Source organism: Elephantulus edwardii, unplaced genomic scaffold (assembly GCF_000299155.1).
Source record: "Elephantulus edwardii isolate Elephantulus edwardi_28Jun2011 unplaced genomic scaffold, EleEdw1.0 scaffold00003, whole genome shotgun sequence".
Lineage (NCBI taxonomy): Eukaryota > Metazoa > Chordata > Mammalia > Macroscelidea > Macroscelididae > Elephantulus > Elephantulus edwardii.
In genome coordinates, this window is record NW_006399753.1 from 18,032,869 (window position 1) to 18,046,975 (window position 14,107).

At 40.4% G+C, this 14,107-nt stretch overlaps 1 protein-coding gene across 1 annotated transcript in view; it reads right to left on the reverse strand.

The window, feature by feature from the left end:
- TBC1D31 (TBC1 domain family, member 31) overlaps positions 1-14,107 on the reverse strand; it is a 58,988-nt gene that overhangs the window by 32,121 nt on the left and 12,760 nt on the right. The window contains 6 exon segments of the mRNA XM_006879470.1: positions 437-583; positions 670-749; positions 3,230-3,406; positions 7,213-7,413; positions 10,292-10,451; positions 12,526-12,677. Coding sequence (XP_006879532.1) covers positions 437-583; positions 670-749; positions 3,230-3,406; positions 7,213-7,413; positions 10,292-10,451; positions 12,526-12,677 — 917 coding nt within the window.

Below are 14,107 nucleotides of genomic sequence, written 5' to 3' on the forward strand. Positions count from 1 at the left end.
AAAACAAACAGATTAATCCTAGAGAGGGTTAAACCAGGCTGCTCCTTGGAGGCAAGGATTCTGGGGCTTCGCCTGACATACTTTGGACATGTTGTAAGGACAGACAGGTCTTTAGAGAGGGACATCATGCTGGGTAGGGTAGAGGGACAGCATAAGAGGGGAAGACACTCTATGAGGTGGATTGATTCAGTGACTGGGGTAATCGGGATGAGTGTGTCAGAGGCAATGAGATTGGCACGGGATAGAGGACGGTTTAGGGCTGTTGTACATAGATAGGGTTGCTATGAGTCGCAAACGACTCGACGGCACATAACAACAAACAACATATTGAATGGATGTTCAAAGATTATTCAACAACATTTTAAAAACAGAACATTTTCGAACACTAAGTTGCAGCTACAGATGTCACGCGCATTGCTGCAGACCCTGAACACACCTCTGTAAGACTCTGAGCAGTTTTCTACTCTTGATGGGGTATTTCTTCTGAAGGTTGAGAAACGCGGCGTGCACGCCCTTATCCAGGAGGCTGCTAAACGTGGTGTGGTTTTCAGGCAGTTGTAGCAGAGAGCGCCAAATAAACATTCTGAAATGAAAACACAATTTCAGCAAAAACAAACAAAACAGCCTTTCCTGTAAAAGTGCCATAGCGCGTAAGAAAGAAAAGTTTACCTGTATTTTGTTGGGTATTCACCATAGCCTTTTAATAGGACTTGCAGACGTTTTCTGTTTAGGCCATCTGGCAACTCATTCTATAAGGAAGATCATATCAATCAATTACATATTCATAAAACAAAAAAAGATGACACGGGTGTTTCAGCTAAAGAATATAAGCAATATGTCTACATCCTGGGGCCCACAGGCATGCTTGTTCCCTAAGAATTCATTCACACACACACGTACACACATATACACACACATACACATATACACACATACACACAGAGCAAAGAAGCTAAGGTTTTATGATATAGACCTTAGACTAAGACTTTGCCAGACTTTCTGTAAAGGGCCCGTTACTAAGTATTTCAGATTTTGTAGCCCAAAAGGAAAAACCAAGGATTTTAATTTATATATATTTGCATGTTGTTATTGTTATGTACCATCGAACTGCTTGTGACTCACAGCGACCCTATTACAACAGCTCTGAAGCCTGCCCTATCCTGAGGGAGTCTCACTTAACCTGACACACCTCCTCCATTGCTCATTACTCGGTCAATCAATCTCATCTAGGGTCTTCCTCCCATGCACTCTCCCTCCACCATTCCAAGCATGATGGCTTTCTCCAAGGACTGGTCCCTTCTGGCCATGTGTCCCAAGTATGTGAGACTGAGCTTTAAGATCCTTGTCTCCAAGGAGAAGCTTGGTTTCATCTTCTCCATCATGGACCTTTTGCAGTTCATGCTATGTTCAATCTCTTCTCTAGCACCACAAGTCAAAGGCACTGATTCTTCGTCTGTCATCCTTAGTCACTGTCCAGCTCTCTGATGCATAGTGAGTAACTGCCAAGACCACAGTCTGGATCGGGTACATCTTAATCCCTAAACTGATATCATTACTCTTTAGCACCTTGGAGAAGTTCCTGACAGCAGATTTCCCTAATGTAACTTGTCTTTTCATTTCCTGACTGTTGGTGCCAAGAGTGTTAATTGTGGACCCAAGCAAGCTGAAATTGTTAACAACCTCAATTTCTTCTCCATCTATAATGGTGCTGCCAATTGGCCCAGAGGTGAGAATCTTTGTTTATAACAACTGACCCAGCTATTCTACTGCTTGGAATATACCCTGAGAAAATAAGAACTGAAGCACAAATAGAAACTTTTACACCAATGTGCATAGCAGCATTATCCACCATCACAAGAACATGGAAACAGCCCAAATGTCCAACCACAATGGAATGGAATGACAACTTATGGTACATTCACACAATGGAATACTATGCAGCACACAGGAGCAATGATTTTGTAAATTACTACCTAACATGGGAAGAACTGGAGAGCATTAAGCTGAGTGAACTAACTCAATCTCATAAAAACAAATACTGCATAAAACCATTATTGTAAACAAGCATGAGGATGCAGGTGGGGGGGAGCAGAGGGGTGAGGATGGATGGGGGTGGGTGTATGCTTAATCATAGGGTCGCACAATATGATTGGTGGGACAGTGGTGGAAAAATGTTAAAAAACCCCACTCTTGAATGATGTGGCTGAGACAACACCATTTTCTGCTTATTGTCAACTTTCCAATGTGGTTGTAAGAATCCTAGTAGTTATGTCACTACTTTGCAGACAGGCTCAGACTTTACCCTGAGGGGAATGTGAGTAATCCAAAAAGGAGTATCTAAGACACTAACACAGAGTTATCAAAAATCCAAATGACCCTACAGTCAAGCTGAGAACCAACCAGACCTTTCGTTCTCACAGCTTCTGATCAACCACCTTTTCCGGTCTTTTACTTCTTTACTCTTAAACATTACCGAACAATTGTTATTAGATCATTAGACATTTGAGGAAAGCATTTAAAACAAACTAGAAAAAGCAATCAGAGAACAAAAAGACATTGGTGAACAAAGAAAACATCATCAACCTCCTCAGAAAGACAATATGAAACAAGAACAGGAGGTCATAAAAAAGGAATATTAAAAAAATACAAAGGCCTTGAAATTGAAAATCATGAGAGCAAAACAAATTATTCAAGAAAAGATTCCTCAGAATTGAGAGACACAAGCTACCCCACTTAACAGATGAAAATAAACTCATACAAAAGCACATCACTGGGTTTTAGAACACGAGAGACAAAAGGATCTTCTAAGCAGAGAAACAAAAACAATGTCTAACTTCTCAACAGTCACACCAGAAGCTAAACAACAGCGCAGTACTATCTTCTAAATTCTGACAGAAAATGATCCCTACTCTAGAATTTGAGGGCAAGCTTCTGATCTGTTGTTCACAGGGTCGCTGGGAGTTGTATTCGACTTTACAGCATGTGACATCTTTCAAGTATGATGGGACGTACACAAAGAGGATTTTTGGACCTGCAAAGTTTTGAAACAAAAAAATTATCTCATACCTTTTCTCAAGAGCGATGTTTCTTTAAGACAAAAGTGGGATCAAAAAGTTTGATTTTTTAAAAAAAATTCAGGAGAGGGAAAGGTTAGAATGACATATAAACCATACGACTTGTCTCCAGCAGAGTTGTGACAGAGACAAATTTAACTGTGGTGTGTTCTCACCTCTTTATTTTCAAAATTACCAGACAGGTCTTGCTTTAATATTCTCGTTTGAATTTTGCTCTCCTTTAATTTTGTTGGCCGCTGTACCCTTCCAGATGTTATGCTCATCTTAAGATCACTGGAGTTCAGTTTGTTCTTAGGCAAATCTTCAATCACTTTCACTAAAGGAGGAGGTGGCTAAGAAAGAGAGAGAAAAATCCACTGGTGACATTAACAAGAATTTTTAAAATGATGCTTTGATCAATTAACACACAGGGGAGAAAAAGTACTAGCAAAATGGCCAAGAGCTTCCTTGTTTACTAACAAACCTGTATGAATTCCTGCCAAAGTAACGTCAGTAAATATAAATAAGAAACATGATTAAATAATAGAAATAATCAGAATTTAATTATTCCATTAAAACTGACTTAAATTTATAGGATGACAAATAGTTTTTATAACTTAGTTGATAATATTAGCAAAACATTGATAAGCTACAATAGGAAAGGCAGGAGTTGGCCTTTTAGAAATTGAAAGAACAACTTTAGTATTTATTCTTTAAGCTCAACTGAAATTTCTCTCAGATGAAACCATCACCTGCCCTTGGCTAAAGTTCTGCAATCTACGTAAAGATAGCTCCCAGCCCATCACTATATCAATCGCTGGACAGGCCTTTCAGAGAGCAAAGTTTAGAACCCAAAGCCACATTTTTTATGAGACCTATCAAACAAAATAAAAATTCCATTTCAATATACTTGAGTTAAAATAATTCACAAAAACGTTTTCTCCATGAATAATGCTCTTTGAAATCATTATAGTCCTTGAAATTAAAACGTTCTTTGAAATCCTAAAATCCTTGTTCAAAGGAAATGAACAGACAACGTAACTCAGGCTTTGTAAATTCTAAATACAATTAAAGTACAATGATCCAAGGGAGCGCTGGTGACCCAGTGGCAAGAAGCTAAACTGCAATCCCAGAGGTATGCAGTTCAAATCCACCAGAGAGATGCCCTGCTGGAGAAGGAGGGGCAATCTCCTCCTGTACCAGTCAGATCCGATCTGACGGTACACACACACAAAATAATAAAATTTAAAAAAAAAAGTACAATGATCCCTTATTCTGTGATTTGTTCTCAGCTTTTCACCTATGAAATGGAATTAATAGTGGCCAGACTTATGAATACCACCCATCTTTATTACCCTTCAATATCTTTTCTCTTACCTCAACTCATTCATGTAATCTTTATTAAAACTTCTATTCTAATGCCTTGATTGAGTACCACATTCTATTACGAAGAACAATTTTCCAAAAATCAGAGTGTGAGATTTAACCTCATTTTTGTAATATTAAAATGCTAACATATAAGGACTGGTTACTTTATTAGGAAAACACTAGAAATTCTCTAGTGGCATGAAACAGTCCTTGGATGTAAGAGACACAGATGAGCTAAATTTTAAAGAATATGACCCTGGCCACTCAGGTAGCCTAGGACAATAAAGATACTGATGGTGCAGACAGTGTAAAAATTATTCTGCTTTAGGTGTCAACTTTTCTATTCACTACAATATGAGCTCTATATTCTGAACAAACAGCAGAGAGGAAATCAAGGACTCACTCTTACTTGATTTTTCTTTGCTCTCTTTCCTCTATTAACAGGGCTTAACTAGTTACGTACAGCAAACTATTCAGACTGAAAACTATCTCGTGAAGAGAAAATAGTAATAGAGTATTACATTTTCTTAAATTTATAAGACCAAAGTCTCACATGTTTAAAGAAAATTTTAAAGAGAATATGGAACAAGGAATATTACTGCTCAAGTCAGATGAATCTTGGTTCAAACAGAGAATATCAGAAAGATGTTTACTTGTATTTTACTGGCTAGGAAAAAGCAATTGACTGGGTGGATCACAGCATATTGTGAATAACAATTCAAAGAATGGGAATGCCAGAACATTTAGCTGTGCTCATGTGAACAAGGGGTAGTCCTGTGATCAGAACAAGGGGATGCTATATGGTTTAAAACTGGAAAAGGTGTGTGCCAGAGTTGTATCTTGTACTATATTTATCCAGTATATATGCTGAATAAATAATCTGGAAACTGGACTACAGAAGAATAGAAAACCAACAACCTGCGATATGCAGACAGTACAACCTTGCTTGCTAGAAGCAAACACCACTCAAAGCTCTTACTGATAAAGCTCAAAATATGGATTAAAACTCAGTTTAAAACAAAAAAATCTTCACATATAATAAACCAATAAGCAACAATATCCTTGATGTTGTCACAGATTTATTTAATTGGATCCACGGTCAGTGCTCATGGAAGTCAGGAAATCATACGACATGTTTAGTGCACTGGCCAGCTCTGTTTGCGTATTTCTACTGCAAAGGCCCTCTTTAACATGTTAAAAAGCTAAGATGCTACTTTGAAGACTAAAGGGTGTCTGACTCACGTCGTGGTATTTGCCATCTCCTCATGCAAATGAAAGCCAGACAATGAAGAAGGACAAGCACACAAGAACTCATGTCCGTGAATTATGTGGTTGGTTAAAAACACGGACAACACTACACGGACTATCAGAAGAATGAACAGCTCTGCCTTAGAAGATGTAAAAGGCTCCTTGGAAGCAAAGATGGAGAGATTTCATCTCACATGCTTGAACATGTCATCGTGTCTGGTAAAGCGGAGGGTCAGTGAGAAGAGGGAGACCCCCGATGAGATGGGCTGACACAGTGATGGGAACAATGGGCGCAAACAGCAACAGCTGTGAGGACCATGCAGGGCGGGGTGGTCCTTCCTCAACACCCGTAAGGAAGCTGAACTGAACCAATAAAACAGTGTCTGACAACATGATGCACACATGTGCCTCAACAGAAAAGATTAGAGGAGTAAATATTTCAATGCCATCTGAGCATGGGGAGACTAAGAGGGATTTTAGTTAATACTTACTTATCTATGTTTTTCTTTTTTTTTTCTCCCAGGATCTCTGCATTGAGACACATATTACTTATATGAGATTAAAAGGACAATAAATAAGTGGCACACAATAGGAAAAAAAAAGCATTAAGAATCAGAACACCAGGACCTGCTTAGCTGTGTAATTAGGCTGAGGTAAGAGCTTTGTACTCAGTTAAAATTCCTCCCAAAGGCTACCATGACCCACCTCCACCCTAGGAAGGTTCCACAATCAGACTTGGCAAGGAGATCAGTGAATTCCAGGTAACCACAGAAGAGGGACGAGGAGTGCACTTCTGATGAAGTAATGAGCATGCTAATAGATGCAAAAATGAGGATGACATCGATAGGGATAGGGTACAATGCGGGATGTTACAGGCAAGGAGGAACCGGGTAGATGGACAGAACAGACACCATTCGAGGGACTTTCAGAATCAAGTAGAAGAATCTGAACTCAATGCAACAGGCAGAAGGGGGAGGAAGCCACCGCAGCAGCAGCAGCGGCGCTGTTTTAGAAATGAGGACGAGACCATTATTCCAGAAAAACAGGAAAGAGAGGAGCTGATGAGCGGGCGAAGCGCTGTGTTTGTAGATTTTGTTTAAATTACTGCTTTCCAGAGTAGTTCCTGGGGGTCAGTCCAAGGAGGGCTGGCAAAGGGATGCAGACAGTTCAAATTCCAGAAAAAGGGTGACTGATGTTGGGGACTCAAGAGACAGGAGCAGTTCGAGAGCTGCGTGATTTCTAGACCAGAAGACAGAGTATGACAGAAACAAACACGTTGTAACTGAAAGTCTCTTTGCGGAAGGAGGTCAGGAGTGGGACCCTGAGAAGGACAAGGACCTTATGCTGATATGTCCTTTATGACAGTAGCCCCTGAAGCAAAAAAGAAGAAATCAAGGTTAGAGACACACTTTCAGAGGAGGAGCAGAAAGACTAGCCAGAGGACGGTTAGGTTCCCAGGAACTGAAAAGGGCAAGGATTTGATTATTGATGCTGCAGTCTGTGAATGTTCTTAAAAACTGATACTATTTACTTGATAACATACCTTATTTATTTCCTGGGTTAAAGCCTGAACTGAATATATGTTCAGACTTCCATTTTCCATGATGGATGCAATGTACCGGCCATGTGGGCTGATCACTGATGAGCTGATTCCCTCTTCAAGGCTCCCAATCTCAAAGAGGAGTTTACAAGTCTGTATGTTGATAAATCTCATAATACCATCTTGACTTAGCACTCCAAGAACCTAAGAGTAAAGAGAAATAATACATAAAAATAAATATGAAAAGCAAATCTTTATAAGCCAAACTATAAACACACACACATACATCATTCATACATACATACATATAGGTGTTCTGTTCTTTGTTTTGAAGGAGTCCATCAGAGGATTTTCATGAAGCTGCATTTTAAAATCCCTTTAAGGAGCCCTGGGACATAGTATATTATGACCTGGGCTATTTATCTTAATGGTGTGCAGTTCTAATCCACTATCATAAGGGAGGAAGACAGGCAGTCTACCTTTCTAAAGATTTATAGCCTCAGAAACCCAACAGAGTCACCATAAGCTGGTGGCACCAGCAGGAGGTTTAATAAAAGTTCTAAAGAAGTCCTATGGGTAAAAGCATTCTATTGTTAATCAGAAGGTCAGTGGTTTGAACCCCCAACTGCTTCACGGGAGAAAGACAAGGCAATGTGCCTCTGTAGAGATTTGCAGCCTTGGGGTTCCAACAGGCAGCTCTACTCTTGGCTACAGGGTCGCTGGGGGTCAGTAATGGCTCAATGGCAGTGGGTTCTGGTTTTAATATTGGTCTTGGCGACCTGCTTTGTTCAGACCAGAAAAGCCTGGCTCTGAAACCTGCCACTGTTTCAACTCGGAACTCTAGTCTCACAGCCCAGATGTATGGAATGCCGTGCGCAAAAAGGTCTCTCACAGAAAAGGACTGAGAATAGGTTACATGCTCAGGAACAGGACTGGTCTGAACACAAACACTGTACTGCTATAAAAACAAAAATATCTGTATTAACATGGAGAAAAATTTAGTAAAGAAAGCAAAGTACAATACAACAGCTTTACTGGGGGTTAGTAGGCAAATGGGAGACAGGAGTGGCTTTTAACTGCATGGATTTTTCTATTTTTTTAAGGTTTCCAACTATTTGACTGTGTCACCAGTTTAAAACCTTTAAAAATAAGTGGTAATACATACATTTGCATGTAAACATACATGTTGTTGTAGAGTACTGTTAGGTCAGAACTGACCCATAAGTGTCCCTCCAGCGGGTATTCATAGGCAGTAAATTGCAGGGGAGGAGACTGTCCATTCTTCTCCCACAGAGCAGCTGGGAGATTCAAACCATGGACCTCTGTGTTGGCTGCACAATACCTAAGCACTAAGCCACCAGAGTCAGTCCCAGCTCAATGGTACACAACAACAATAAACATACACAGCACGTATGTAATACTTGGTTGAATCGGGGATCCATGAGAGTCAATTTAAAAGACCCTCAACTGGTGGACAGGCGCACTGGCCACGACAAGGGCCTCAGTCACAGCGGTGACTGTGGGGGTGGCGCTGGACAACACTGTGCTCTCTGCTGGGGGTAGCTGAACAACCACCATAAGGAAGTTAAAGTCTAACTTACTTAATATTGAATGGGGGGGGGATAAAAGAGTTGAGGATGGAGGTGGGGGCAGTCCTTCCCCGGTGAAAGGAAGAACCTTGTAAACAAAGCTAACAAAAATGCAGATCTGTTGCCTGTTAGTCAATTCTCACTTGTTAAGACCCTCCAGGACAGAGCTGAGCTGCTACACATAATTTCCAAGGCTGAATCCTTAAAGGGGCATGGGGGGTGGAGGGGGAAGAACGTCTCGTCTTCCTTTCATGCAGTGGCGGGAGGGTTTGATTAGCATCTGAGCCCTGAGAACGGCTCTACCAGGGTTCCACTTTTTTTTTAACAATTTTAATGAACATTTACAGAGAATTTGGATTTCCATTCATTCATTGCTGCACTTCTCTACCCGCCCAGCCCTCTCCCCCAGCCCCCGAGTTTGCTCCTCTCTTTCAAAAGCAAAATAAACACTCCCTCCCTGGTACACAATCCCCCCCCCGCCCCCCTCCCACCGCCTCAAGTACATTCTACTATGCAACCTTAATTGTGGACTCTTGTGATAACCATAATACCCTATCATACATCGCTTTTAAATTATTCAGTCCCTCTTCTGTTTCAGTGCAGTATACACAATTTATCCAGTTTTTCTCAGTCTTTTGTGAGCTAAGATACAAATAAGATGGTTCTCATAGGAGTAGTCGGAAAAACGCAATAAAGTGAGCAAACTTTCTCTTTCCACTTTCATTCCTAACAACAGGGACACTGACAAGGTTTTTAAGCTTCAGTGCTATAATTTGTAAAATATCTCTGCCTAGCTCCAAAAGAATTCTTCCAAGGCTCAAATTAAAAACAAAACAAACCAACATGCTAAAGCACCTTTCAAACCATAAAGTATAATAAATAAAAAAAAAATAGATTGTAAAAGGGTAAATTATCTGTAATACACACAAGATGCTGACACTTTTTTTTTATATTCTAGACTCTTCACAAAGTAATGTATGAATCAGACTCAAAAGCACTGCAACCAAGTCAGAACCAACTAACAGCTGACCTTCAAAACCACAGCTGACCCTTGGCACCACAGCTGACCCTCCAGGAGGCTGCTGAGGCTATAATCACAGGGGAGGAGAGTGTTCTGTTCATCAGTCTCCCTTGGAGACACGGTGGAGTCACAGTTCCAGAGAAGCACTGCCTTTGGGTGAGCAGCACAACGTCCCCCAAGTGATGCCATCAAAGTCCCTGATTGGAGATTCTCTCTCACTGCTGTCCACTAGGAACCAACCCACAGCCTACTCTTCAGAGGGTTTTCTGAGGCTGCAAATTGCCTGGGAAGAGACTGTCCATCTTCTTCCTGCCTTTGGCTTGGCATTATAATTCCCTACAGGCTACAGACCTCTCTAAATACAGGATTAGTAATCTCAAATGCTTTCCATGGGGTACAAGTTAAATTAGGAGAGTTAGAAATGGATGTGATAGTCTTAAAAAGTACAATGTCCTACATTGATATCACCAACCTGATTAGAACCAGCATCAAAATTATCAGGGAGAAATTCTAGGTGGCGGATGGCTCGGACTTTCGTAGGCATCTGGATGATTCTAAAGAGCTGTTTTGCTTCCAAGCACCAGAGGTGAAGGTGATTGGACTTGCCTCCAGCAGCCAGGATCCGACCATCTCTGGAGAAGGAAAAAGGGAGGAAGCCAGTGATGTGCACCAGGATGTTCTGTGAGGACAGACACGTTCTGTATCTACACAGTCCAACAGGGTGACCACAGATCCCTGAGCACTTGAAACATGGCTGGTGCTACCAAAGGATTAATGTTTGATTTGATTTGATTTCTTGGAACTTTAGTCATGTGTGGCTTATGTCCAGTGCACGGGACAGGCCAGGTTCACAATAGATATTCTGCACCTACTGCACCAAGGAGCCTTGAAGCACCGATGTTCGCCTGCCCACTGGAGTCACTAGTTGGTCCTCGGGAGTAAGACGGGGGCAGTGTGATGTGACTCAACTGCTGTGGGTTTACTGCACGAAGGGGCCAGTTTAACAAACATCTCTGCTTAATGATTTGCTTGGGAGCTTTCCAAAGAACCTATTTCAAAGCATAATCACAGCTTTCTATATTTTACACACAGCTGGATTGAACTGGCACAGTACTAATAATATATGAAAAAACAAAGCCCAAACTCTTTTTAGGCTTCAAAGGCTATAAATTGCATGGGAAGAGCGGACCATCTTTCTCCTGCAGAATGGACTGTGGATTCTAAATCCCCCTGTGGGTTAGGAGCTCAACTCCCCATGGACTGCACTACCAAAACTCTCCAATTGATGTTTAAAAGATAAAAAAAAGAAAGAAAAGATTAAAAAAAAAGAAAGAAAAAGTACTGATTTGCAATGTACTCATGTATCCCACAGGGCCTTGTGTAGCGTCTATCGTAAACCAGTTATTATGTCGGTTGCCAGGGATACAGCAATGGACGAGAGCGAGAGCGAGGGAGAGCGAGGAGGAGAGAGAGAGAGGGAGGGAGGGAGGGAGGGAGGGAAGAGAAAGAGGGAGGGAGACCTGATTGACATGTACATGGACCAATCACATGACAAGCCATTGGATTCCGCGCCACTCAGCATTCTGATTGGCCAGTAGAAAACTATTAAGGCGGTCTCACAAGATCTGATGGAGAGTTTGGGTCTTCAATGTGCAATGTAAGGCCTTGGGAGAATTTTAAACAGGAAAGTGGCATGCTCTAACTTAAAAAAGGGCCACTCGATCTGCTATGTAGGGACTGACTTGAGCAAATGCGACTGAGAATCGGGAAGCCAAAGAGGAGGCTCCTAGAATACCCCCTGAGAGAGTCTAAACAGTAACAGAGATGAAAATGGGAAGAGCACACTGTTCTATGTGCATGTTTGACATTTTCCACAATAAAGTTTAAAAGGAAAAAAGAGCGTTCCATAGCCCATATCTAATTTTGAAGAAAGCTTTTTCTCACATGAGAGTGCATAAAAATGTGTAAATTTGAGGGGGGTAAAGAAAAAAGTGCAACAATGAATGAATGAAAATCCAAAATTTCTGTAAATGTTCATTAAAATTAATAAAATAAAATTAAAACAAAACAAAACAAAAAAACCTATAGGTTCTGATCAGCACATATAGGATCAGCTTGGAGCAGAATCCATTTGATGACAGTGGCAATTAACCACTATTAAGTGTGTTTTTAATGTGTGTGCACATGTTATTGGTTCAGTTTTTGTTTACATAAATGGAGAGTGAGAGAGAACAAGAGAGAAAGATTGAAACTTGTTTTAAGTAATTGGATCATGATGTTGTGGGAATTGTCAAGTAGGTCAGGCAACAGGTAGGGGATTCCTACAGTTTTGTGTCCTCAAATCCATATACCAGGTGATAAGGAAGAGTGAAGAGAGAGGAGCTCTGGCAAATTGCCTATTTATAGTCTGCCTGTTTACAGAGTAAATAAAATACCATACAGCCAGTTAAAAAATAAAGAAATAAACTCTTAAATCTCTCAACTGATTCTGATTGATCAGATCAGATTAGATAAGAAAAGAAAAAAATAAACTGAAAAAAAAAAAGGAAGATGTCTCTAGTCATGTCTGAAGTAGCAGGCCAAATTGTTTTTCAAAATATGTTATGAGCCTAATATTTGAATAAAGCTTTTAAAAAATGTGTAAATTTGAATAAAAGCTTTCAGCAGCAGTTCTCAAAGGTGCTCTGTGTTATAAATGCACATTACCTGGTCACAGCAAACACTCTGTATAATACACTGGAGCTCTCGGGCGGAGCCGGCAACTGGTATTTGCAGAAAAGAGTATCACACTCCCAGGCAAAGATGGAATTGTCTTTAAAACAGCTGAGGATGGTATTACTTAAGGGCAGAAAGAAAACCTAAAATGGAAGAAAGCATATGATTAGTCACAAAAAGAAGGTTGTTGATGTGCGCTGTTGAGTCGATGCTGAGAAGATGCTGACCTCCATCAGCCTTACTGGGCAGAGGGGTGACTGGCCCATGGGCTTCCACACAGCCGTCTACATGGAATGGACTGTCACAGAGCAGCTGGTGGGTGTACATCTAAAACTATACCGTTAGTTCTTTTTTCAAAATCACTTCTTTCTTAAGATACAAAATTGTAACTGAAATCACCTAAAATTTTCTAGTAAGATCTTTCAGTGCCTCAAACATAAATGTGTGTTGTCTGTGGAAAACATACTATACAATGCACTATGGAATATATTGGTTGATTATAACAATCCACCCAGAATCAGTAACCGTAAGACACAAAAATTGCTAGCAATCATATCAGCTGTTCATTATTTCTGTCCTGGGCTCGCTTTGCCAAAGATAATCTTCGTTAGCGTTTTGGTTAATAGATTCACTATGTTAGAAAGATGTATAACACCAAGATGTTACCAAAAAAAAAACCCAACAAAAAAACACCCCAAAAAAACCTGGCAACAGATACATCATAATATATAATGACTGCATTACATTGTTTCAAATCTGATGATAAAAAAGTGGTGTGAATTTTTTATTGTAATTAGTATTTTTTTCTAGAAAAGTAATAAAGTGAAGGGTGAAGTAAAGCTTAAAAGTTAATGAGCATCAACTGCAATTTTAGGAAAAGAACTAGGATAGATTATTGTCTGCATGATTATTCATGACCAGATTGGAGATTTTAATTACTAGATTTTAATGATGATAAAATTGCTCCTAATGAATCATATCATCACTACTTAGAGTGTGTCATCTCCTGACAAATCTAAAGAGCTTTGGAAAAGCGTCAAAAGCACACACAAGATGTACTTTTTAGGGGTTTGTGGGGAAGGGGAAAGGCGAGAAGGCCTAGTGGCACATTATTTAAAGCATACCGCTGCTCATTGAAAGGTACATGGTTCAAACCCAGCCGGCCCTCCGTAGCATAAAGCTCTTTGGAAGACTGACAGCCTAAGGGGCCTTCTACTCTGCCTCACAGTTTGGTATGAGTTAGCATAGACTCAACCAAGGTAAGCTGGAGTTGGTGGCCAAGTTAGGGTTCTAGATTTTATTCCAAGGATATGAATTTGGCCTTCCAGTTCATTTTGAGCTGAAAATTTGCTCTTCGCAAAACTTACAGTTAAAAATAATGTATACTGTTCAACGATTTAGACCCTCCCAGAAGAGCTGTGGGTGAGCATTAACATTACTGGTAAGTATATTCATTTTCTCCTGGACACAGAGCCTACTAATTGGTCCTAAAAGCCTTCTGAGGTCCCAACTCTTCTCACTATTTCTTAGTTGTTGGAATGGACAGAAAACCTCATAAGCAGTTCCTTACTTC